At 34.8% G+C, this 27,060-nt stretch overlaps 3 protein-coding genes across 5 annotated transcripts; all 3 read right to left on the reverse strand.

Moving 5' to 3' along the window:
• Nucleotides 1–3,603: 3,603 nt before the first annotated feature.
• LOC115707454 (cysteine-rich receptor-like protein kinase 10) lies at nucleotides 3,604–7,938 on the reverse strand. The gene is made up of 7 exons (XM_030635421.2): nucleotides 6,567–7,938; nucleotides 5,340–5,462; nucleotides 5,101–5,228; nucleotides 4,804–5,014; nucleotides 4,473–4,710; nucleotides 4,234–4,384; nucleotides 3,604–4,147 (listed from the first exon to the last, which is right to left on the reverse strand). The coding sequence occupies exons 1-7, from the start codon at nucleotides 7,549–7,551 to the stop codon at nucleotides 3,821–3,823; spliced, it is 2,163 nt and encodes a 720-aa protein (XP_030491281.2). The 5' UTR covers nucleotides 7,552–7,938; the 3' UTR covers nucleotides 3,604–3,820.
• A 131-nt stretch (nucleotides 7,939–8,069) lies between these two features.
• Nucleotides 8,070–16,289, reverse strand: LOC133037748 (cysteine-rich receptor-like protein kinase 10). Its single transcript, XM_061115213.1, has 8 exons — nucleotides 15,678–16,289; nucleotides 10,237–10,533; nucleotides 9,843–9,962; nucleotides 9,586–9,713; nucleotides 9,288–9,498; nucleotides 8,964–9,201; nucleotides 8,689–8,839; nucleotides 8,070–8,571 (listed from the first exon to the last, which is right to left on the reverse strand). The coding sequence occupies exons 1-8, from the start codon at nucleotides 16,210–16,212 to the stop codon at nucleotides 8,245–8,247; spliced, it is 2,007 nt and encodes a 668-aa protein (XP_060971196.1). The 5' UTR covers nucleotides 16,213–16,289; the 3' UTR covers nucleotides 8,070–8,244.
• A 6,985-nt stretch (nucleotides 16,290–23,274) lies between these two features.
• LOC115704571 (cysteine-rich receptor-like protein kinase 44) lies at nucleotides 23,275–26,432 on the reverse strand. 3 transcript variants are annotated; one of them, XM_061115206.1, is made up of 7 exons: nucleotides 25,532–26,432; nucleotides 25,284–25,436; nucleotides 24,990–25,111; nucleotides 24,689–24,902; nucleotides 24,234–24,471; nucleotides 23,987–24,137; nucleotides 23,275–23,883 (listed from the first exon to the last, which is right to left on the reverse strand). In XM_061115206.1, exons 1-7 carry the CDS (start codon nucleotides 26,316–26,318, stop codon nucleotides 23,539–23,541), a joined length of 2,010 nt encoding a protein of 669 aa, XP_060971189.1. In that variant the 5' UTR covers nucleotides 26,319–26,432; the 3' UTR covers nucleotides 23,275–23,538. The 3 variants fall into 3 exon arrangements, with proteins under 3 accessions (XP_060971189.1, XP_030487634.2, XP_060971194.1); XM_030631774.2 differs by having other exon boundaries at nucleotides 25,284–25,439; XM_061115211.1 differs by lacking the exon at nucleotides 25,284–25,436.
• Between the last annotated feature and the right edge of the window lie 628 nt (nucleotides 26,433–27,060).

Below are 27,060 nucleotides of genomic sequence, written 5' to 3' on the forward strand. Positions count from 1 at the left end.
AACTAATTGAAGTCAATCTTGGAGGCTCATTAATGAAATGTTTTTTTTTAATAAAAAGCATTATTATTGAATATGAGTGGTATAAGCTCTTTAAAAATTAAATAGTTTGAACCATTACACAACAAGACATTTTTCTATCATCCTTATATATAATATAATAAATATTTTTTAATATAATATACATAATAAATGATTATAAAAGAAATAGAACATTGCTATTATGTGCAGCAGTTTTCATAAGTATCATCTTACGATTGGTTAGCGATATTCTCTAAAAGTAATTTTCTTAAATTATATAGGACCCGCAACTTAATTACACCAATAGCAGTTTAACACGAAAGAATGCGCTTAGTACTATTAATACCTTTTAGCAATTCTCAAAATAATATGCACTTAAAAAAAACTAATAAAACCTTATAGGTCCCAATACACATTATTCTAAAATTTTTGACTATTTTAAAATTTATGAATTATTTTTTTTTTTTTAAAAAAAAGCTAAATATATGAGTTGATTGGTAATTTTTTTTAATAAAATACCTACATTTAATTTTTCGTCTAAGGTTCCCAAACTGCTTGGGTTGACCCTGTCAACATCTTCCATATGTCGCACTCTACGATTGGTTAGCGATATTTTGTTAATAAAATATGTGTAATTTGTAATATATTATTTACAAACATATGAAGAAAAAAAAATTAATATATATGTCATACAAATTTAATTGCATCAAATATAATAGTTAAAAAAAGAAACCTTTAAAAATATATAAGAAGGAATATCATAAAAAACCTAAAAATTCATATTAAATTTTACTTCTACATAATCAAAATAATTTCTTGATAAAAAAAATAAGTTTTTTTAATGAAAAAAATCAGTTTCTTGATAAAAAACCAGTTAAAAATAATTTTGTTAAGGTAATGAAATAAGAAACCAGTTACTTTCATGTAATCAAAACTAGTTTCTCAATGAAGAAACCAGTTACAAATACCAAAACTCATATAAATTTTACATGCTTTGTATTTTAGTTTACTATATGCAATTGTCGTTGTTACGGGAAAGTTTTTGGATAGACATCAGAGTTATCACCAATATTGGACGTTGAAATCTGAGACTGAGAAACTAATTATATTTATCAGCTAGTTAAAAATATGACACTGAGAAACAAGTTATGTAGGTTAACAAAATTATAAATTAAATCTTAGAACAAATTAAGTAAAATATCAAAAGCAACAATTACATACAAAAATAAGTTTCATAATACAATAAAATAAAACAGTGAACAAATATATGTCACTTGTTAATCTCGTTTTTAGCCAACGACAATGAGTCAAATTAAAGCGATTGAAAATAATTAAATAACAGAATGTAAATAATATAAAGTAAAGACAACATCTTATTTATAAAGATTCGACCAATTATAATTGGCAATATAGCCTACTCCCTTTTTTGTTTTATTCACTTGGGAGAAGATGAGCAAGAATGACTTATTCTCTCTCGAAAACTCTAACAGTCATCTCTGTTTCATGAGTGTCATTAGAAACTTCAAGTGACCCATAATCTTGTTCTGCCCTTTCATGAGTGACATATGCCCTTCCTTCATAGCATTATGCTCCCTCTCAACACTCTCTAACCTAGTCAAAATGGCAGAATAATATGGTTCTTGAGACTCTGCTACTGTTGGTGGAGGAACTGAACGTGCCTCCAGTTATAAAGATGATGGAAGTGGTGTAACATCTCTAAATATTTGGGTGCCTCCACTGCTCCTCTAACTGTTCGACAAGATTTTTTGCTTGGCTAAGAGGAGCTTCATGTGTTGGTTGTCCATCTTCGCCAATCACTAGTTCGTCCAAGTCGATAAACAATGACGCCTCACCTCCACTCACGGTCCTCAAAAACACATCTTGGTGGGATCGGAAACATAAGATAAAGTATAATGTCAACTGAAAACAAAAATATTATTGTAATGAATGAAAATTTAAAAAAATGTAATACAATCGAAAAAATAAACCAAGATGAAGGAGTAAAAAATTTACATTTTGCCGAACAATTTTATAACATCCTCCTTATTAATGTTCATATTTTTCTTACTCTTAGAGTTAATCATTCTTAGAAAGCCATGTGACTTTCTGACTTCAAAACTATCAGCCAGCTCTAATATGGACTTAAAAGCCCAATACTACAATGCTGCAATCTTTTGATCCAAATTCTTTTTTATTTATGCAAAGTCTTTATTGCAAATTTTCATCAACTCGATGAACGAAATCTTCCCCTACAAATACTCAAGAAGAAGTTCAGTCTCACAATTTAAAACCCACAAACATAATCAGGCCCAACATCAGACCATATATCGGTCCTATCGGGCCTACAAAAATACATAAATTAGACACACTATCGAGCCATAAATCTGACCATATATCGGACCTATTAGGCCTAACAAAATAGCACAAAAATAGACACACTATCAGACCTCATATCGGACCATACATCGGCCCAATTGGGCTTTACAAAAAGCATAAACTTAGGCACACTATCGGGCCCAGCAACGGGCCTACATCGGGCTATTTCCTTCAACCTTTATACCTTTCTAACAACAAAAATACATCAGACCTATATCGGGCCTGCATCTGACCAAGCCAAAAATCCAAATTTTCCCACTGAACACATACCTGACAATTCTAATCCTAAATCTAACCCAAACTCAAAAATTAACCCTAAATCTTAATAAATATCTCAATAATTTTATATATTTTAACCCTAAATCATGCACAAAAAGAATAACAATACTTACCTTTGACGACATTGCCGATGGAGAAGCTGTTGGGTCTGTGGGTCGTTGCGTCCGCGATGGTTGTTGGATTCGTGGATCGTTGGGTCTGTGGTTGCGGTGGTCGTGGAGAAAAGGAATCGAGGTTCTGGGTGGTGGGTTGGGGGCAGTGGGTAGATTCCTTAGGGTGAGTTCCGAGAGAGAGAGAGAGAGAGAGAGAGAGAGAGAGAGAGAGAGAGGTATTTGAAATAGGAGGGGTAGAATTGGATTTTATGAAATGTTAACTTAGGTTTAGGGAATTAATTTTAAGTCAATAAATGTATAGAAAGTCAAATTTTCTAATGAAAAATAAAAAGAAAAAAAAAACTATAGAACTGAAAGAAAAAGAGTTGAGTGTGATAATAAACAATGACATTAGTATGTGCATGTTTGATATGTGACGAAAAGGTATTTTGGTAATTATTTTTTTTAAAGTATAAAGTGTATATAAAAAGTATAAAAGTATATTTTATCCTGTAAAAGTATTTATGTAAATAAAATGTGTTTTTATATATTTCTTTTTCTAAAAATTTCTAATTATTTTTAATTAATAATACCCAAATAAACCAAACAAAAATTAAATTAAGGTAGAGTATAAATCTAATAGTTACAAAATAAAATGTCATAGCGATTTTGTTGGTTTAAGTTCATAGATACTTTATTTCTATATAATATTAACTAGTTTTTTTTTAATCTAATTAAAATTAGATTGAAACTAATAGATACTTTCTATTTGTTTATTATAAAATTAAAATGCAACATAAAATAAACAATACAGCATATAAAAGAGAACACCACATGAACGCAGCATTAATTTCTTAAGCTTAATCACATTGAAAATATTCGAAAAGGGAAAAAAATGAATATAGTAAGGGCAAAAAAATCTGATTATTGAGAATATTTATAATTAAGTTAATCTGTAAATAAATTTAACTCTTAAATCAGAAAAGACCAGTCGCACAATAAAAAAAATTGTAATAAATGAATTTTATTTAATGTTTTCTACTTAAATATACAAATCAACGAGGATATAAATCAGTTATTGATGCTTCATTGATCGATTGTGGAAAGTCATCGCTTCTAGAGTCATCAAGCTTTATTCCCATTGATGGCATGCCTGCATCGGTTCTGTTGTAAAATGCTGGTCGATTCGGTGCTGCCAAAGTGATTGAGCAACTGTTAAACATAAGAACTATTGTCTTCAGTGTTGGTCTTTCTTCTGGATCTTCTTGAACACATAGTAGCCCTATGTTGATGCATCTCACAACTTCATTATCTGAATAAGAATGTTCCAATGATGGATCCAATAATTTCAGGGGATTTCCCTCCTTCCAAAGTTTCCAAGCCTGTAATTTCACATGAATAATAATCGTGTTTGATCATAATTATCAAAAGAAAATTCTTAATTACATATAATATTAATCATACTCACATAGCTCAAGAGGTCCTCAGCATAGTCGGTTTGATAGAAACTACTATTCTTTTTGCCACTAATAATCTCTAGGATCAATACACCAAAACTATACACATCAGATCTGATAGAGAATTGTCCGTGCATTGCATACTCTGGAGACATATAACCACTGCGCCACCAATATGGCATGCATAATATGTATCGTATTTGTATATAGTTTGTTATAGCGAAAGTTATATAAGAGTTGAAAAACTTACTATGTACCAACAATTCTATTTGTATTTGCTCGAGTTTGATCAACATCAAACATTCTTGCCATTCCAAAGTCAGAAATCTTTGCATTCATATCCGCATCTAATAAAATATTACTAGCTTTGAGATCACGATGTATAATTCTAAGTTGAGAATCCTCGTGGAGATATAGAATGCCTCGAGCAATTCCTGCTATAATCTTGTAACGTATTGCCCACGTTAACTCTTCTTGTCTTTCAGCGTCTGAATTGAAAGGTTACTCAAAAAATGTGTAAGCACCTAGCAATGCGAGTAAGAATGAAAATAATTTGTAACTAACAATAAGACAGTACATACCAAATAAAAAAGAGTCAAGGCTTTTATTGGGAAGAAATTCATAAACAAGCAACTTCTCTTGTCCTTCCAAGCAAAATCCCAACAATCTTACAAGGTTTCTGTGTTCAAGCTTAGCTAACACTACAACTTCATTCTTAAATTCGATTGCACCTTGTCCAGAACCTTTTGATAGTCTCTTCACAGCTACTTGTTGTCCATTAGGAAGTGTGCCCTGAATTTTGAATACTTGTTTTGAGTAACTAAAGCAGAACGACAGCGTATATATCAACGAGTACGTAAATTATTTGAAAATTCTACCTTGTAAACCTCACCAAATCCGCCTTCACCTAACTTATAATCAGCTGAGAACTTGTTTGTGGCAGCTTCAATTGTAGCCAAGTCAAATTGCAAAGAATCAGGGGTAGTAATATCATCACGCCCTTCAGCTACGTACATAACCAATGAACAAAAAATGCACTAATTAAAATGATACGACAAACAAAAACATTTTGCAAATTTTAAATATTATATTAAGGGCATCTAGATCTATTTTTTACCCAATGTGTGCTTCTTTTTTGCTCTCTTGGTTAGAAAACAAAATCCCAATATGAATAGGAGCAGAGCAACAACAATTGGGACGACAATGACAACGATTGTTCGGGCTGAGACTTTTCCATTTCCTGGGAAAACATTTTCAGAACAGAGCCATCCGTCACAAATGGGGATGAAGTTAATAATAATATTGTTGGACACCACAACACGTGAAAAATGTAATTACTTTATTATTGTAAAAGCAATTACACCAAGACTTGAACACTTTAACTTGACCACAATATACACCAAGCACTCACTCTTTTATTTTATCACTAGACACCTTTATTATACACTTGTGTATAACTCACACTTTTGAAAGACTTTAGGGACACTTTAGAACACACTCTCACTCTTTTGAACACACTTTGAAGACACTCTTGTTGGATGCACAACTTGAAGACCCATGACCCTTATTTATACCACTCAAAAGAAACCAACTATAATATTCTAGATAATTCTAACTAATTGTGTTACTAAAATATTCTTGAAACTTCTAATGACTATTACTCTCTATGATTCTAGAAAATTCTATAATATTACCAAAATGATAGAAAGTTCTAGATACTTTGTAGAGTAGGTGTTGATCTTTAACAAATATATAATACAATTTAGTATATATATTTGCCCAAAACATGAGTGGCATGACAACAATAACCAGTAACTACGAAATATGAAATGGACCTTGCCCCATGCCACATGGCACAGCATCACACAAAACGACAAAAATTAATTGACGCCACGGACAGGACTTGAAAAGAGTGAGAAAACAAAAGAACATGAAACCTTTCTTTTATTATTAAACTGAACATGAAACCTTATTAGAATTATATGTTTATTATTAGAATTAGAAAAATGCCGTTTTTAGTATAGTTAAAAACTTAAAATAATTAAAAAAAAAAATCTTACCTAAGAAGTCAGAAAATATTTGTATCAAAATTAATTTAAAGTGTTGTTAATAAAGATGAAAAAAAATGTAAAGTGGTTAGACTTGATTTATGTGACTTAGCAAGAAAAATCGTTAAAAGTAAGGAAGTTTTTTCTTTATCCACTTAGAACAACAGGTATATTCTTTTCATCATAGTAAAAAATCATATTCCATTTTCAGAAAATAAAAGCTCATTTACAAACATAAATTAGCATAATACATCAAACTAAAAAAAAAAATTAGTAGATGAAACCAGTGGTCGTACCTTTAGAACTCGAAATGAAACCTGGAGGAGGAGGAGATGGAGATGGACCAGGCGGCGGCGGCAATGGGGTTGCTGCAGGTGGTGGTGTTGTTGCATTTTGAGTGTAAAAGGGATAGAGCTCGTACCTAAAATTACAGCTAGGCAACAGAACTCTTCCCCCAATCTTTCCAGAGCAACACGTGGGGAGCTCTCCGAGGGCCATGGTTAGGCATGTACGGCAACTGGAGGCGTTCAGGTCCGGTGTACATTGCGCAAGGGTGTACAATCTTTGGAACCCATTGAAGTTGGCATCTTTCGTGGCGTACTTCTTCTCCCCTCCCACGCCTTTGGCAGCCTCAATTGCCGCCACCTCAGTGGTAGCGTTAACTAGCTGATTGAACTCGTAAAGGTCCGTGATGTCTCCAGTGTTCACAAGATAGGCTCCACCAGGGCTGTTGGATAAGGTGCCGAAGAATGACTTGTTAGAGTAGTGCAATTGGCATTCGTCGTACCATATTATGGTCTCTTTCTCAACAGGGCACAGCTTGACGATGTCTTTGACGGCAAACGTCACACAATCTCGGCATACAGTAGCGTTGACGTCTCCGCGGCAGAGGAAGTTGCCGTATATTGGGGAGGAGGAGCCTTTACCGGCAGTGACGCTATGGAACTCACTGGTGGTGGCATTGGAAGATAGAGAAGAGAGGAGGTTGTTAAGATTAGTTTGGTATGTGCTGTTGGGGGTGAAAGTGGTGGTGTTTGGACAGATGTGGTAGAGGTAAGTAGGTTGATTAGCTCCAACGCTTAGACCGATCGAGATGAATAGAAATGACAATTGTAATAAAAATAGGGTACTGGAATTTTTTATGAAATTTAGCATCATTATATTTTCGTTCAGCTTTTTCAGGTTTGATAAAAAGCTCACAAAAGTTGAGTTTGTTATGTTTATGAGCTTTCTTAATTTCTTATGAATTATGATGTGATCATGGACTACGGTAGTAAGCATAAAAAAGAAAAAGAAAAAAAGAAAGAAAATGATGAGAAATGAAATATTGAAAACTGGGTAAGTCAACCGTGGATGAATTGTTTGCCTCTTCTATTGATGCCCAACAACAAGGAGAGAATTTAGGGAAAGATTATACTTGAAGATGGATCGTGATCCTTACGCATAAGTCGTTATGTATATAGTCATTAAGTCAAATACGATTGGCTGAAAATAAAAATAAATGTGAGAAGATTCCGGAGCTTCTACTTTTATTTGCTGGTGATGAATAACATTCAAGGAAAAGTATTGGCATTTTGTTGCACGATATGGACATCACTGAAACTAAATAATATAATATTTTGAACAAAGTTTGTATGATTTTTATTTTGTTTTTTAATGACTCATATTATAATTAGTAATTCGTGTCAATAATATAAATTGTTGCTGTGTGTTATAATTGTAATCGTTTTGTTTAATGAAGGAATTGCATTTCAAAAAAAAAAAAGGACATTCTTGGACTAAAATCTCAGTTTTATTAATTATTACTTAATATTATATAGATGGATTTGAAACCAAGACAATATTTTTTTGAAGCCTTCTAGCCGTCCATGACTTAACATTACCTAAGCAACTAATAAAGTTACATATTTAGAAGGTAAAATATAAAGGATGAGCATACATTTTGTATAATATTTAATAACTTAAATATACTAATCATCGAGGGTATAATTCGGTGATTGATGCTTCATTGATTGAAACTGGAAACCCAACACTTGTTGAATCATCCAACTTTAGTCCCATGGAAGGCATATCCACATCTGTTCTATTGTAAAATGCAGGCTGTTTTGGTACTCCCAGAGTGATTGAGTAACTATTAAACATAAGAACTATTGTCTTCATTGTTGGTCTATCCTCTGGATCTTCTTGAACACACAGTAGCCCAATATTGATGCATCTCAAAACCTCGTTCTCTGAATAAGATTGTACCAGTGTTGGATCCAGTAATTTTAATGGATTTCCATCTTTCCAAAGTTTCCAAGCCTGTAATTACAATGTATACTTATTAATCAATCTATAACTTCATACATATAATGGATATCTTATTCTCTTTGCATTTTAGAATCAAAATAAAATAGTAAATTTTTTAATCAAACTCACATAGCTCAGGAGGTCCTCAGCATAATCCGATTCATAAAAACTACTGTTTCTTTTACCACTGATAATCTCAAGTACTAAGACGCCAAAACTATACACATCAGACTTGAGGGAAAATTGTCCGTGCATTGCATACTCTGGAGACATGTAACCACTGCCAATGATATGACAAAATAAAAAAATTTACTCATGAAGTTAAAGAAAATGTTGTAATAACAATATAACTATATATATCTTGTATTTTTGTATATAAGAGAGCACTAAATCGAAGAACTTACTATGTGCCAACAATTCTATTTGTATTTCCTCGAGTTTGATCAACATCAAACATTCTAGCCATTCCAAAGTCAGATATCTTTGAGTTCATATTGGCATCTAATAAAATATTACTAGCCTTGAGATCACGATGTATAATTCTAAGCTGAGAATCTTCGTGGAGATATAAAATGCCTCGAGCAATCCCTCCTATAATCTTGTAACGTATCTCCCAGGTTAACTGTCCTTGTCTCTCGGTGTCTGCACACATACTTAGAAAATGTCTAAGCACCTAGCTACATAAGTAATATTGAAAATAAATTTATGAATAATAAGACAGGACATACCAAATAGAAAAGTGTCAAGGCTTTTGTTGGCAAGAAATTCATAGACAAGCAACTTCTCTTCTCCTTCCAAGCAAAATCCCAATAATCTCACAAGGTTTCTATGTTCAAGCTTAGCTAATACTACAACTTCATTCTTAAATTCTATTGCACCTTGTCCAGAACCTTTTGATAGCCTCTTCACAGCTATTTGTTGTCCATTTGAAAGTGTGCCCTGACAATGAATTTTAAGTATTCGTTTTGAGTAACTAATGCATAACGCCAACGTATATCAATGAGTAACCACTTGGGAAATCTATACCTTGTAAACCTCACCAAATCCGCCTTCACCTAACTTATAATCAGCTGAGAACTTGTTTGTGGCAGCTTCAATTGTAGCCAAGTCAAACTGTAAGGACTCAGGGGTAGTAATATCGTCAACCCTCTTAGCTGCACAACCAAAATGTTTTTCATGCTTAGCCAAATTTTATTTTATTGTTGTTTCTTCCCTTTCCAAGGTAAGAAATGAATAAATATAGTAAATAACAAAAGATTGAAGACATGTAGATTAATGTTTACCCAAAGTGTACTTTTTTGCTCTCTTTGTTATGAAACAGAATCCTAATATGACTAGGAGTATAGCAACAACAATTGGAACCACAATGGCAATGATCGTTCGGGCTGAGATTTTCCCTTGTCCTGGGAAAATAAGACATAATTAACACTTATAAATTCACATTTTTTTCAAAACAGAGCCATCATATATCGTATCTAATCTAACTAATTAATGACAATCCAAGATAGTAGTAGGCACGTTTCTTTTTTCTTCCAAATAACAACAAATACTTTTTTATTCTACACTACTCAAAATAGGGTTTTGAAAGATAAATTAGCAGTCACATAGTAACTTTACAAAACTAAAATAAAACCAATTATGAATTTAAATGAGACCAGCCATTGTGGAGAAAAATACCATTTGAGCTCGATGTGAAACTTGGAGGAGCCGGTGTAGGTTGTGCTGTTGGTGGCGGTAAGGGGGTTGTTGAATTTTGATTGTAAAAGGGATAGACCTCGTACCTAACATTACAGCTAGGAAACAGAACTCTTCCCCCAAGCTTTCCAGAGCAGCATATGGGAAGACTTCCGATGGCATCGGTGAGACATGTGCTGCAACCTGACGCGTTCAGGTCCGGTGTACACTGCGCAAGGGTGTATAGCCTTTGGAACCCGTTGAAATTGTTATCTTTAGTTGCGAATTTCTTGTCCCCTGCCAAGTGTCACGGGCTCACCTTTTCAGGCAGCGGAACACCCGTGCGGCACCTTGACTTCTCTAAGCCAAGGTCAGCCTTCCAACCATCCGAGTAACAATGGGCTCATTTTTCGCGCGACCGTGTGCCTCGGGCACACTCCCGTCTCTCGAACAACTCCCGCCGAGTCATGCTCGCAAGCATCCATGAGTGCATTCATGTACCGAGACTCTCTAGCCAAGATACTCGCACTGTCCATAGGTTCACACCATGGTCAGACAAATCCCAACACCGACGCTGACCTTGTCACTCGTGACCAAGGTAGCATGTGCGGCAAGATGCCAACACCAAGCTAACGTGCCAACGCCTCTATCATGCCCCATTCGATACTGTCCGAATAGTCTCCCTCGTCGCCCAAGGACTCCCATACGTCCATGGACCAATCCTCAAGGCGCCATGCCTCCACGCATGTTGGCAGGCCCTCAAGACAAGCCACCAAACCAGTTGCATACATTAGACCTTTGCCCCTTTTCAACATGGTGCATCCGTCCCATGCGCGTATGCAAACTAGTCCACGAATGACTACCCGTGTCATCTCGTGTTGAGACTCGTGGCCTAGGCGCACCACGACGTCTCTTGGAGGATCTAGGCCACATCTCGAGCAAGCGGCATACCGGCAAGCCAAGGGAAACGTACCATTGAACCTCTGGCGGCATTCTTCGACGCACTACCGGGTCGGCCCGATAATGTCCATGAGTACTCCAACTCATGGAGACATATGAGTCCCCTCGTGGTCCTCATATGCCCGCCCTACTAGTCCCCACTGGCTAGTAGTAGCTCACTTAGCACCAAGGTGCAAGGAGTGGTGGAGAGCTGACACCAGGGTACCCCCTTAAAGAGCATTCTGAGCTTTTAGCCTTCTACCAGGAACATAGATGATTTTTGCTCTGTAGACATATGGGAAGCGCCATATACCAAATCACCTAGTTTCGCCAAACCGACTGCACCATTCTATTTGTAGCCCCAAATAAATGGTGAATACCAAGTCCCGTCCCGATCCGGACAATATTGAAGATATTTACGAAAATGCCACTGCATACAAACTAAGCATCAGCATGCAACTTGCATGCATCACAACATGCGCCACCATATTGACCACCACTTGGCCAACTTGTGGCCATCACTTAGCTTGTAACGTGCCATCATAGACTGCACGTAACATTCTCCCCCACTTCAACATGTCGATGCCCTCATCGACGGACCGCAGGCAAATCCTCCTGATCTCGACTCCTAAGCTTACCCCAAGCTTCTCCCGAATCCTAAGTCTGCACTTGTCCCCCTACCTCCGTAGAACCACCCTCTTGGTGATGATCTCGCACGCCCACTCTTGGACTTGATCAAAGACCCTGTGCCACTGTCGCTATTCAGATCCACCCATGGAGTAGTGCCTCTGCACTAGAATACTTCCCCCTACATGAACTCCTCCGAGTCCATCACAGTGTCCCTCCAGTCAACCAAGTAGCCCTTGCAACACTGACCCTGAAGCTACCACATCCTCTGATTGCAGCTCACTCGCCAATCGTCCAATGCATACTCCTTTTGACACGGATTAAGTATGGTGCACCCCTCGGGGTGAGGTTCGCAAACCAACCGTTCCCAACGGCACCTACAAAACACGCTTTCGCTGAAGCCAAGTCCCTCTGGACAAGTCCCTTCAGAAACTACACACGCCAACTCTATGGCGCACCATCCTCCTGATGGAAATCGAGCAAGACACTCTCATCGCAGGATAAAGTTTGGTGCGTCCCACCTGGACGAGGCTCGCAAGCCAACTGCACCCAATGCAGCACCAAGTGCACTCTTGCACCCAATTTCTTCGCGAAGTTCACAACATTGGCCCTCCGGCCCAACCGCATACCCACGGCTTCATGCAAAGGTCCCACTGACCCATTGCACACTCGCTCCTCTGAGCTCCTGCTTGTGTCGGCTCCCAAAATACTGTCACAAGTTTATCTCCCAAAATCAACCCTGCATCCTCTGATGACTCGTTAACTTTCGATAAACTTGATGGCACCCAGTCTTACTCTTAAGACTTGAAGTCATCCCAATCCGCTATCTCCCATCGGCATATGTTCTCTGAATCATTCGGCTTACAGTGTCCCATACAACACCAGTGTTCCCATAAACACAAAACATGCCCATAACATGCCGCAAACTAGCTCAGTCTTGATCTCAGTCTACGCCCTTGCATATTGTCTATCTGCAGCTTGCAGCAATCATGCAAGTCTTCACCCTGAACAACCAATCTGTTGTAGTGTTTCCCTCTGGATTCACACACCAAAACTGAACAAGTACCCTGATTCTTCAAACACATGAATTAGTGGGCTCCCCCACTTCAACTTGGGAAGAACTTCTCTCTAAGAGGAATACCTCTCAAGGTACAGCTCGCAAGCTAACCGCATACTCGCATACGGTTCCTCCACTCCACATTTCACTTTGATGAAGATGTTGAACTAATGCCTCGATCATTCTGACTCTTCGCCCCTCGACATTTCAATGTTGCCTTAGTATTGTAGTCCTGCTGACTTTCACCCTAGGCCAACATTGCCATGATGTTATCTTAGTACCTGAGTCCTGCAGACTTTCACTCTAGATAACTGGCTCTGCCTGTGTCCTGAGTCTTCTTGACTTTACATCCTGAACAACAATCAATCTCCATGATACTCATCTCGATGCTTGTAATGAATAACTAGTCTTGTTGAGTGAATCGTGAAGGTCTCTCCCCCACTTCATCTGTTGGCGTCCTCGACAACATGCCCACACGCAAATGCCTGACCGCCCCAACTCTTCATGCACACCATGTCATCTAAAAGTGCATCCCGCAGGATGTGACTCTCGAGTCAACTATCTCATTAGCACCCCCGTCGATTTCCACATGCATGCACTAACTTCCCACTCAACCATCTAACTGATTCACACTTGCATCACGCCCTACTGGCTCCCACGAAGTACTAAGTTCCAATGATGCAGCCCTCTGGCCTTCATGCAAACTCTAGTACCCTTCTCAACGCTTGCGCTCGGTCTTCTCAGCTCTGCTGGCTTCCTTGATGCCTTTATTCCACAACTCCGCATCTCTATCGATGTCTTTGTGTGACTTACGCCCTCTGGCGATTTAACAAGCCAACACATTCCACTCAACTGCCTCGGCACTTCCATATGGATCAAATAAAACTCGCATGCGAACACCTCCAAGTACAACCATCCTCTGACGATTGTGGCCTCTGCCCGCCTTGGTCTCCATGTGCGTCCCTCTCGACACACAATGTAGCAACTGAAGCATTCCATATTTGTCCCCATCTGAACCATCTCGGTTATCAACTCTCGACCTCTGTCGTGGCTAACAAGAATCTGACGGTCCTTGCACTACTTCCACACTCCTGCCAGCAAGCTTCCTTTTCAACAAAAGCGCCTCCTGCGGCTTACAATGTCACTCAGGCAAACTTGGCCTAGTGCACCAAGCATACAACTTGGACTATCCCCTCAACCTTGTCCTATGCCAACGAGTTTCAAACATTCTGTTGCGCCTCTCTACAGTTTCACGTGGTAGTTGTCTTTCTAGCATCCCTGAACTTAACTCGAAGCAACCATCCATGTCTCCTCTTTAGGATGTCCAGTATTCCCATGAAGAGAAGCAACCAAGTCTTAACTCCATCTCAGCCTACTGATCCTCTTTAAAAGACTAACTGGCTCAACGACGTCTTGTTCCAACATTCGGACCATCTTGATCCGTCCACCCGCCTACATCCTCTCTAGGATAGGCCAACCAAGTTCACATCCCACTGAGATGAACTTGGCTCTGATACCAACTGTCACGGGCTCACCTTTTCAGGCAGCGGAACACCCGCCTACATCCTCTCTAGGATAGGCCAACCAAGTTCACATCCCACTGAGATGAACTTGGCTCTGATACCAACTGTCACGGGCTCACCTTTTCAGGCAGCGGAACACCCGTGCGGCACCTTGACTTCTCTAAGCCAAGGTCAGCCTTCCAACCATCCGAGTAACAATGGGCTCATTTTTCGCGCGACCGTGTGCCTCGGGCACACTCCCGTCTCTCGAACAACTCCCGCCGAGTCATGCTCGCAAGCATCCATGAGTGCATTCATGTACCGAGACTCTCTAGCCAAGATACTCGCACTGTCCATAGGTTCACACCATGGTCAGACAAATCCCAACACCGACGCTCACCTTGTCACTCGTGACCAAGGTAGCATGTGCGGCAAGATGCCAACACCAAGCTAACGTGCCAACGCCTCTATCATGCCCCATTCGATACTGTCCGAATAGTCTCCCTCGTCGCCCAAGGACTCCCATACGTCCATGGACCAATCCTCAAGGCGCCATGCCTCCACGCATGTTGGCAGGCCCTCAAGACAAGCCACCAAACCAGTTGCATACATTAGACCTTTGCCCCTTTTCAACATGGTGCATCCGTCCCATGCGCGTATGCAAACTAGTCCACGAATGACTACCCGTGTCATCTCGTGTTGAGACTCGTGGCCTAGGCGCACCACGACGTCTCTTGGAGGATCTAGGCCACATCTCGAGCAAGCGACATACCGGCAAGCCAAGGGAAACGTACCATTGAACCTCTGGCGGCATTCTTCGACGCACTACCGGGTCGGCCCGATAATGTCCATGAGTACTCCAACTCATGGAGACATATGAGTCCCCTCGTGGTCCTCATATGCCCGCCCTACTAGTCCCCGCTGGCTAGTAGTAGCTCACTTAGCACCAAGGTGCAAGGGGTGGTGGAGAGCTGACACCAGGGTACCCCCTTAAAGAGCATTCTGAGCTTTTAGCCTTCTACCAGGAACATAGATGATTTTTGCTCTGTAGACATATGGGAAGCGCCATATACCAAATCACCTAGTTTCGCCAAACCGACTGCACCATTCTATTTGTAGCCCCAAATAAATGGTGAATACCAAGTCCCGTCCCAATCCGGACAATATTGAAGATATTTACGAAAATGCCACTGCATACAAACTAAGCATCAGCATGCAACTTGCATGCATCACAACATGCGCCACCATATTGACCACCACTTGGCCAACTTGTGGCCATCACTTAGCTTGTAACGTGCCATCATAGACTGCACGTAACACCAAGCCTTTTGCAGCCTCAGCTGCCGCCGCCTTGGTGGTCTCGTTGACTAGCCGATTGAACCGGTTCTGGTCAGTAATATTACCGCTATTCAGAAGATATAATCCAGGACGTGTGTATACGGTGCCGAAGAACGGCCGGTTGGAGTAGCGCAATTGGCACTCGTCGTACCATATCACAGTCTCTTTCTCAACAGGACACCGCTTGAGGATGTCTTTGACGGCGAACGTTACGCAGTCTCGGCATGCAGTGGTGTTGACATCTCCACGGCAGAGGAAGTGGCCGTATACAGGGGAGGGGGATCCTTCACCGGCGCTGGTGTTATGGAATTCGCTGGTGGCATTCGATGAAAGGGAGGAGAGAAGGTTGTTGAGATTAGTTTGATAAATGCTGTTTGGGGCGAAAGTGGTGGTGTTTGGACAGGAGTGGTAGAGGTAAACGGGGTTAGCTCCAAGGCTTAGCCCGATCGAGATGTATAGTAACGACGAAATAAACAAAAGAGTATTGGGAATTTTTATGGGAATGAGCATGATCATTTTGGTAAGCGTGTAGTTTTTTCAGCTTTGATAAAGGCACAGAAAGTTGACTGGTTATAAGCTTTTCCTTATGATGATTTATAAGCAAGAACAACGAGAGGGTATTTCGAAGCATTTAATTACTAGCCTAGTAATTTAAGATAGTAATTACACTATACGATAACTATATAGTATTAGATGTAAGTAGTAATTTAAGATGTAATTACACTATAAAAATATAAAATTTATAATAAAAATTCAAATATCTAAAAATATTAAATTACATAAAAATTATAATATTACACCTTAATTATAATTTAAAACACAACTTAAAATTCATAAAAAAAAAAAAATACTAATTTAGTAAAAAAATATACAAACATAAATTATAAAATATAAAATATTACTAGAAATATAACATTCGGAGACAAAAAATAATCTTTGTTCCAGTTTCGTTTCTCATTTAGACCGGAAATCCCTGCCCTATTAGGGGCGGGTACTCGTGAGGTTCCATCCCCATAGGAAAAATGTGCATTCCTAGATATAAAGTAATAGTTACATATAAATTTTTATTCTATAATATTGTATAATATTATTATCATTATGTAATAAATATTTAAAATGAATTTTATATATTAATAATATTTAAATAAATAAAAAAAATTATAAAATAAACTCAAATTTTATCACAATTTTATTAATTAATATTTAAAATAATATTTATCTATTAAAATTATCTAATTACTTCCATATAATTTCAATTATTCTATTCGGTGTATAATATTCTAAATTTAGAAATTTTAATATTTATTATTTTTATATTGATTGAATTAAATAATAAAATAAATTTGAGCCTTTAATCAATCAAAATTTATATTAATTTGCAATTATATCTATTAAACATTTAATTTAAAAGAAAATTCAAAATATAAATTAATTAAGGAAAAAAAATCAAATATGATATATTCGTATATTGATTTTTATAATTTTTTTTACAAACAATACAAAAAAATCACACAAAAAAATATTATAAAATAGTATTATACATGAAAAAAAAAATATTAGATATATGAGAAAATAAAATAAAATAAAGACAAAATTATATTAAATAATTAAAATTATTTTTTATATTTAGTTACACTGAAAGTATGAAAATTGGAGACAGTAATTGAGATCTGTATAATTGTGTGGTCAAATAAACAAATTAAATTATGTAATTATCTCAAATTATATTTAATTTCAATTCTCAAATAACTTCCCAAACAGAATGATAAGGAATGTATCAATGAAAACGGAGTCAAGTCAGCGTTGGGGAATTGTTTTGCGTGATATTGAAGTTGAATCTTCATCCTGAAGGGTAAGTCGTTATAGTCATTAAAGTCAAAGAGGATCGATTGAAAATAATAAATGAGAGACAATTTATGAATTTAGCTTTGAATGTGGTGTGAAGGTGATGTATGAATTGTGAGTTATACGTGAATGGTGTTTTATTGACGTGATTGGTCCAAAAATTAGTGTACATAAATTAATATAGATCAAGGGAAAAGTATTCGCTTTTTAATTGATATGGTATATGGACATCACTAAAACACAATAGGTGCCCAACACCATTTATAAGTTGTACTATATAATTAGTTAGCAAAATTTTTTGAAAAATATTTTCTTAAATTATATAAAATTTAATAATTAAATACATATCCAATAAAATATAAACACCCTTAATATCTTATAACAATTGTCAAACACAATAATATAATATTCAAGTACATGATTGAATTGAATTTATGTATTTATTAATAATTGATTAATAGTAATTATTTTGCAGAGTTCTACTGTTTTAATTATTATTTTTTATGACTTGAAAGTCAAAATATAATTACTAATATTTAGTTCATCTATATATTGTTTCTATGTTCCCAATTGCTAGGATTATTTACACCGTATAAAATTTTTAATTTTTTTAATTGTGGAACGAAATTTTAAAAAAAAATACTGTGTAAATTTTATTATGTATACAGTGTTAAGTTTTTATTATTATTTTACAGTTGTTTTTTAATTGTTTCACTATTGTTTTTAGTTGTTATGCTTTGTGATCCACTGTTATTTTATAAAAACACAGTATTTTTTTAAAAAAATCAATATAACAGTATTTTTATAAAAATTAATTCAAATTCTAATATTTTTGTTAGTTTCCATTTTATTTTTTCCATTTACCTTTAATATAATAATTAAGTTTTTCACAATGTATACTTATCTAGAAATAAAAATAAAATGAATATATTTATATACTAACTCTACCTTTTTTATTTTTATTTTGACATATATACAAACTATATACTTAAAACAAAAATAATAATCCAATGGTAATAATATTAACAAAAGTCAAATGTAGGCAAATAATATCAATATATTATGTTATCCTTAAAAATTTATTTACACCAGTAATATTATGTGATGTGGTCCCGTAAGACTACAATAACTATATATCTATTCTATATAAAGTGTGCCTATATAACTGAAATTCTTGGTTTATGAGAAATTCATGGGTGACTTTATTATTTTTATTTAATAAAATAATAAAATATTATTTATATATCATAAAATAATAATAAAACAAATCCTATTAATATTTGAATTGATATTTAATAAATTTCAACTCTATATATAATCACAACTATAGATCTATATATAATCACAACTATAACTCTAGAAATTAAAAATATATATATAAAATAAATTGAACCTTAAACTGCATATACAATTAGTTTGTTGAGAGAGATCAGAAAAAGAACGAATTATATATGGAATTTTTTTTTACAAAAAAAAAATGGACAATCCAGTTATATGCAGACTCGGGTAGAATGAAAAGTGCAAAATAAAAAATTATACTATTGTCTCTGTCGAAGCAAATGTTATCTTCAATTATCAACAATTTAGAAATTAATTTTTAATTTTCTTTTTATCTTACACACATTGTGTTTCCTTAAGTATTTGAACATCAATTTTTAGTTTATTGTTGGATTAACTTAAGAACATATTTAAATTATCAAGCTTTTTTAAACACTAATATACTGCATTCGGTATTTACTTTTTATTTATATTAAAAATAAAATGGTTTATTATTAAAAATACAATGGTTTATGAGAAATTCATGGGTCACTTTTCATTTATATATCATAAAATAAACAAAATAAATCTCATTCAATCCAAAAAAAAATACGATTGAGTTTTTGCTGTTGTACATCTACGATTAGGTTTTCTTCAATTATTTATTGTATTTCTTTTCCTATTACAATTTGGACATTCCCATGGAATCACATATAATATTCCAATCCGCACTTCTCTTTTTTCTTCTTCACAACTTAATAACAAATTATATAAGTAATAATAAGAATAAAAAAGAAGCGTGACTTTTATCAAAGTTCACAAAACCAAGCATCAATGGCAAAAAAAACCCAACAAAATTTACAGCCAATAAATGATTCTAAATGCTCGGCATATGCATTAGTTGCCAGGAGTAAAGTTTTTTAAAGTTACGTAATAATTTACATATATGTTGCAAACACAATATACAAAAAATAAAGAAGAATATGGAAGAAAGAAGAGACCATTATGCACATCTAGAAAGGCAGTGGAGATAATAATAGAAACTTTTCATTTTTTTTTTCTTCTTTTTATCAATTTTTTTTTTCTTTTTGAGTAAAGATAAATATGAAATTTTAATCGCATAGAGTTTTATTTTAATAAAATATAGTATTTTAAAATAATTTAATAGTATTTTGTTATAGAATACTATCACTTTTTGTTAAACATGGTTTTCACTTTTTGTCGACACTACCATATTCAATTTATCAACGAAAAAATGGACAATCCAAATATATGCGGACGAAATTTAGAATGAAAAGTGTAAAATACAAAAATTACACTATTGTCTCTATCGAAGCAAATGAAGATTGAAATCCACCAATGACTATCATTAGTTTTCTTATCTACAATTTTTAGACAAATGCTATCTTCAATTATCAATAATTTAGAGATTGATTTTTAATTTTCTTTTTATCTTACATCCATTTAAGTAATGTTTCTTTAAGTATTGGAACATCAATTTTTAATTTATTTTTGGATTAACTTAAAACATATTTAAATCATCAAGCTTTCTTAAACACTAATATATTGCATTCGGTATTCACTTTTAATTGATAACATTATAAAATATAATATTTAGATACACCTAATAATTAATAATACTTTTTTTTTTAATTTTTTAATTGTATCGCTTTCAAATAACATAGAAAAAAACTAGCATAAATTTAGTATACGTGCCTCGCACGTAGTTTTTTTGCTAGTATTTATATATATATATATATATACTAGATTAAAGTTACGTGACAAGTCACGTATGTTAGTGTTATTTTCGTTTTTAGTTATTTTTGAATAAAGACAAAAATTATTATTATACTTTGTAATTGTAATTTGAAAAGAAAAAAAAAAATTATTATTCGTCCTAAATTTATTTTCAGCAATTAATGACCATGCCGTTAAATTATAAAAAAATTCAAATTTAATTTAAAATAATATTTAAAATTTAACTAACTCTAAATATCAAAATTTGAAAATAATTTTTAATAAAAAAAATAAACAACATGAGCAAATCTGTTTTTAATAATTAATGACAATACCCATCAAGTTAAACTATCAAAAAATTTAAATTTAATTTAAAATAATATTTAAAATTTAACTTACTCCAAATATCAAAATTTAAAAATATTTTTTAATAAAAAATATACAATATGAACAAATCTGTTATTTTTAAATAGTTTTTTTTTTTTTTTTTTTAAATGAGAAATCTCAATTGTTCCATCTGCATCACTACCATATCATAGGTAAATAAGAATATTAATTTGTAACATCCCCGCTTCAAGCCTCCATTGGGTCCTTACACCCACGGACTAATGGCTCTTATACACGAGTACACCACTCTAGCTGCTTCCTGGATTGATGACTGACCCTACAGACCAACACGAGTGTTTTCAGCGTGCTTTGTCCTCACTCACACGCATCCTGGGAAAACTTCCCAGGAGGTCACCCATCCTTGAAATCGCTCCAGGCCAAGCACGCTTAACTATGGAGTTCTTTCGAGATGGGCTACAGAAAAACAAGATGCACCTTGTTGACATAGGTAGTACCAATCAATCCATTTAAGCTCTCTTCAATTGTGTAGTCCCATAAACAAGATGCACCTTGTTGACATAGGTAGTACCAATCAATCCATTTAAGCTCTCTTCAACTGTGTAGTCCCATACCTACACAGTCTCAGAATCAGAGCCTTGACCCAGCCGGAAGTGTGGTCGACGAGGACGTCGGACCCCGTAAGGGAGGGTGATTGTGACAGTCAGTAGTCCCGTGATCCGTAAGGGGAAACACCGGGTAAGCTGTGCAATCCCACACCGCCTGGGGAAGGTCAAGTGGGATGATTCTGAGACTGTGTAGGTATGGGACTACACAGTTGAAGAGAGCTTAAATGGATTGATTGGTACTACCTATGTCAACAAGGTGCATCTTGTTTTTCGGTAGCCCATCTCGAAAGAACTCCACAGTTAAGCGTGCTTGGCCTGGAGCAATTTCAAGGATGGGTGACCTCCTGAGAAGTTTTCCCAGGAAGCGTGCGAGTGAGGACAAAGCACGCTGGAAACACTCGTGTTGGTCTGTAGGGTCAGTCATCAGTCCATGAAGTAGCCAGAGTGACGTACTCGTGTATATGAGCCATTCATTCCGTGGGTGTAAGGGCCCAATGGAGGCTTGAAGCGGGGATGTTACATAATTGATACATCTAAAGTTTTTTGCTTAAATGATTTCATCTGCATATATTCATTTAAATAAATCTTTTATTTGTACAAAAGAAATAAACCAAGAGAAAAATATTGTTTTATATGTTACCCAAATATCCTTTTTATAGGGCTAATTAAATGATGAGTTTATTGCGATGAAGGTCATTTTGCTAGTTCAAAATCATAAAAAACAAAAAAGAAAAAAAAATTATAATAATGAAATTGCAATTGAAAAGAAGATGAAAAATTTACCAATACTTCAAATTTTATTTCTTAATTTGATGAACCACCAAAGAGTTTATTGTAATTATTAATGACAGAGTAGTAGAATCAAGAACCAAGGCTTTATTCAGTAATAAAATCATCATGTGGATGATCATCAACATAAGTGGACTCACACTTGTATAAAAATCCATGACTGCCTGCATACATATTTCACATTGATGATCAGCTTTTCCTATTTATATATCACAAGATATATTCAATAAAATTTTAATGTCTCTTTCTAGCTAAAAAGAAACAAAAAGAAAAAAATCCAATAACAATCTAAAAGAAAAACAATTTGATTGTTAATGTATAATTCTCTTTTTATTCACAACTTAGATTTATATATGTATCACTTTATATATAGGACAAAAGTCATAACTAAAATCTTGTACAACAATTATAGAATATTTGGAAACTTAAAAACATTGTGCTTAAATATTACCTTTGTAGAAACCAGTGAAAAATCAGAGAAGAAAAAAAGATGAAGAATTGCAGTATAGATGGAGGTATAAGACCATCTAAGCGATTGAATAGTAATTTATATTTTAGGGTTTAATATATTGCGATTGAATGGGTAATTTATATTTAAGTGTTTAAACCAAGAAATGCCGTTAGATAGACACTTTTAATATATAAAGATATATATAATTTTTTTTTCAATAATATACACATATATAATTTAAAAATATGAAACATGAAAGTTTGTTTTAATAATTATATATATAAACTTTCTATTCGAAGATTGAGAACAATCTTATTCTGCATTAGTATAGCTAATAAAAAATTAGATTGTATTATTCTGTGAAGAATCAAATCCGTAAATGTGAAGTTTTTTTGTCCCTTTCAAACGACAATGAATAATTTTTTACCGAGAATCTTCATCCAAATATATAGAACTCCACTATTTAAGTTTTATGATTCAATAGCAACTTTCATTTGGGAAAATCAACGTTCCATAACGAATAATAAGACATACGTAAAGGAAAAGTTAAAAGAACGAAGCTGGCAACGTATTATTGATATGGAAAGATTGTCTTGGCCAGGGAGTACTCATACTTTTCAACCCTGCTACTTCGTCCAAATTAACAAAAAAGATCTATATATTCTTGTTGTTGCATATATTTACGTACAGATCAGCAACTAATCTTGAATATTACATATACATATAAAAAAAGTTGAATCGTACAAAAATTAACTATAGAGACGTCTAATTTAGAAAATACAGTTGAGAATTAATTGTGTCAAACCAGTACTATCGAGGATAGATTTCAGTGATCATGGATCTATCATTAGTAGAGCCTTGAGTTGAACTAGCCATAGATTCATAAAACTGTTGCTCACCACTAGTTGTTGTTGTGCTTGATTGTGTTCTATTACGATGAGAAAGGACTGCTGGTTGTTGAGGTGGTGGAAGTATAGCAGAGTAGCTGTTAAGCATGAGAACTATTGTTGCCATGGTGGGTCTATGAACAGGATTTTCTTGAACACATAATAACCCCATATGAATGCATCTAATCACTTCATTTTTTGAGTAGGAATTTCTTAGTGTAGGATCCAACAATTCCAAAAAAGTCCCTTCTTTCCAAAGCTCCCAAGCCTTCAGAGTGCAGAGTATTACACAATAAATCAGATATTAATTAACATATGAGATTACCTTAAAAGTTATTCTTATATATATAATTTAGGTGAATGCCACTTACATAACTTAAGAGGTCTCCACTACCGGATGATTCATCGGAAAAATTGTTTCTCTTGCCACTGAGAATTTCTAGAACCAACACGCCAAAGCTGAACACATCCGACTTAAAAGAAAATTTCCCATGCATGGCGTACTCCGGAGACATATAACCACTACAAAAATAGCATAATTAATATTTATAATTCATAATGATGAACAATATATAAATATAAGATTAATATAATAGATAGGCTTTATTTATAACTTACTAAGTTCCAACAATACGATTGGTACTTCCATGTGTTTGGTCAACAACAAAAACTTTTGCTAAACCAAAATCTGAAATCTTAGGATTCATATGATCATCTAATAAAACGTTGCTAGCTTTTAAATCACGATGTATAATTTTTAGTCTAGAATCTTCATGAAGATAAAGAATTCCTCTGGCAACGCCTGTTATAATCTTGTACCGCGTTGTCCAATCTAACATGTTTTTCTTTTCCTGATCTGTATGTGTAATATACATTTGAATCCATTAGAAACGAAATTTAAGAGTAAATTGATCAAAATTCATCCAACCTTAGGAGAACATTCAGTAAATTGTGTACTACTTTAACAAGTCATCAGAAGCAATATTAGAATTCAAGTACCATTCTTCTAGTTAGCAGAAACATAAAAATGAACAAAGAGTAATTCACAGACTAAGTATAATGATCGGCCATACCGAATAGAAAGAAATCAAGACTTTTATTGGGTACATATTCGTAGACCAAAATTTTTTCTTGTCCTTCCAAGCAAAATCCTATTAGCCTAGCTAGATTTCTGTGTTGAAGCTTGGTCATCAAAAGGGCTTCATTCTTAAACTGTTCATCGGCTCCTTTTCCCATATTTCCAGTAAGTCTTTTCACGGCAATTTCATGACCATTAGGGAGGGTACCCTGAAAATAAAATTCGGTGGGATAAGAACTACAAATATATAAGGCTTATAAATTATACAATTGAAAAATTCATCATAATATTTCAACCTTGTAAACTGCACCAAATCCACCTCTTCCTATCTTATTTTCATCCAAGAAGTTATTAGTGGCAGTCCTAATTTCCTCCAAAGAAAACTGAAAAGTGTCGCCTCCTGAAATTTCTTCCCTAACTACATTCCAGATATAAAACTATTAAAGCTCTAGCCTCTAGCTATTACACTTTTTTTCTTTGAAAAAACCAAAAATGAATATGAAACATTCCTCAATCAATGGTCAAAATAAAATGAACAAAGCACTCAGATGATAAAATAATTTTAATTTGAAAAAATGAATTCTTTTTACCACTGTCTTGCCGAACAGAGAGGTATTTCTTTATCTTCGTGACTTTCCTATTACGGAGGTAGAAAAAGCCAATCAAGAAGGCCACAATAGCCACACTAATTGGGAGAACAATAACAATAATTGTAATGGTTGAACCTTTTTCTTTTTCTTTTGCTGCTGGACAAAATATAATCTTATGGATTTTGTTAGTATTTCTTTTAGTTTTTAAGATAACAAAACGTATTACCAAATAAATTAAAAATGACTACCTGGTGGTGGAATTGGAGTGACAGAAATTGAATTGTAGAAGGGGTAGAGCTCGAATCTAATGATGCAGCTGGGCAAGTAAACAGCCCCACCTCGTCTGCCGCCACAGCACCCTGGTATGAAACCAATGGCGCTAAGCAAACACGTGTTGCAAAAAGAGGTTGGTGCATCTGATGAGCATTGTGCTAAGCTGTACAAAGTCTGCGAACTCGTGAAGTTCTCTTCCTCCGTCGCGTACTTCTTAGCCGACTCGGAACTAACGGCTTGGTCCGCCACTTTATTCAGAACATCTCCCAACAATTGGTTGAAGCGCTCCGCTTCCGTCACATTCTGCACATTAGACAACGGTAACGCGGGCACGAGACCCGGCGATACTGAAGATCCGTCCTGGTACCGTATCCAGCACTCGTCGAACCAGATTATGGCTCCCTTTTCTAGTGGGCACCGCTTAAGTGCTTCTGTAGAAGCGTTTCTGACGCATTCTTGGCATACAGTAGCATTTATGTCTAAGCGGCATTGAAAATAGCCGGTAGAAGCGTCAGGAGTGTCTCTTGCGACGGTTGTTTGGTAGAAATCACCATCGTTGGTGGCGTTGGTGGTGAGATAGGAGAAGAGAAGATTGAGATTGTTGAGGTAGGTACTGTTTTGGGTTAAAGTACTACCAGTCGAAGAATTTGAGCATGCGTGAGCGCGAAAAGTTGTTGTCGACTCTCCGATATGGATAAGAGAACTCGAACAGAGGGCGTGAGCCAAGATTACATAGAAAAACTTGGGACAAAATATTTTCATCACTTTTCCTCAAGAAGAAAGTAATAAAATTAAGAAAAAAAAAAGAAGAAAGTAATAAAAATCGCTCAAAGTGTATGTTGATCTAATTTTGATTCTGATTGGAGTTGAAGAGAAGCAGTTGATAATTGAATTTTTAACTTTAATAAGCTGAGTCATCCGATGACCCAAAGTCATTAAAGATATTTTGTCCCATCCACTTACGCAGAATGCCAGATGGAAAATTAAAAACTCCAACAGTTGACTAGATCAACAATAACAAGGACAATGACATTGACAAATTAATAATTTTTGTGACTAGTTACAAAATCAAAGTTATAGTTCAATTTATTTAAAATGATCGTTTTAATAAATAAGTTGTAATACTTTACAAATTTTAGCTTATGATCGTTTCAATTTGTTTTAATGATTGTTTTAATTTTTTTTATTTTTCAATTTAAAAATAATTTTTTTATATATATATTTTTTACAGAATTTTATAAAAATTCTGATAGTAACTAAGGAAGCAATTTAAATCTCAATCAATATTCGTATACCAACCAACATAGAAATTACCGGATAAACTACGGGAGTAACTAAATTGTAAATTTGAAAAAAAAATAAAAAGTAGTATATGTAGTAATTCTTCTTCTTCTTATTATTATTATTGTATTTTTGTTTTTTTTTTTCTTTAATACATAAAATAAATTAAATGAATAAAATATTAAAAAATATAATATTTAAATTACCTAGAAAAAAAATAGAA

Source organism: Cannabis sativa, chromosome 1 (genome assembly GCF_029168945.1).
Source record: "Cannabis sativa cultivar Pink pepper isolate KNU-18-1 chromosome 1, ASM2916894v1, whole genome shotgun sequence".
NCBI classification, from domain to species: Eukaryota; Viridiplantae; Streptophyta; class Magnoliopsida; order Rosales; family Cannabaceae; genus Cannabis; species Cannabis sativa.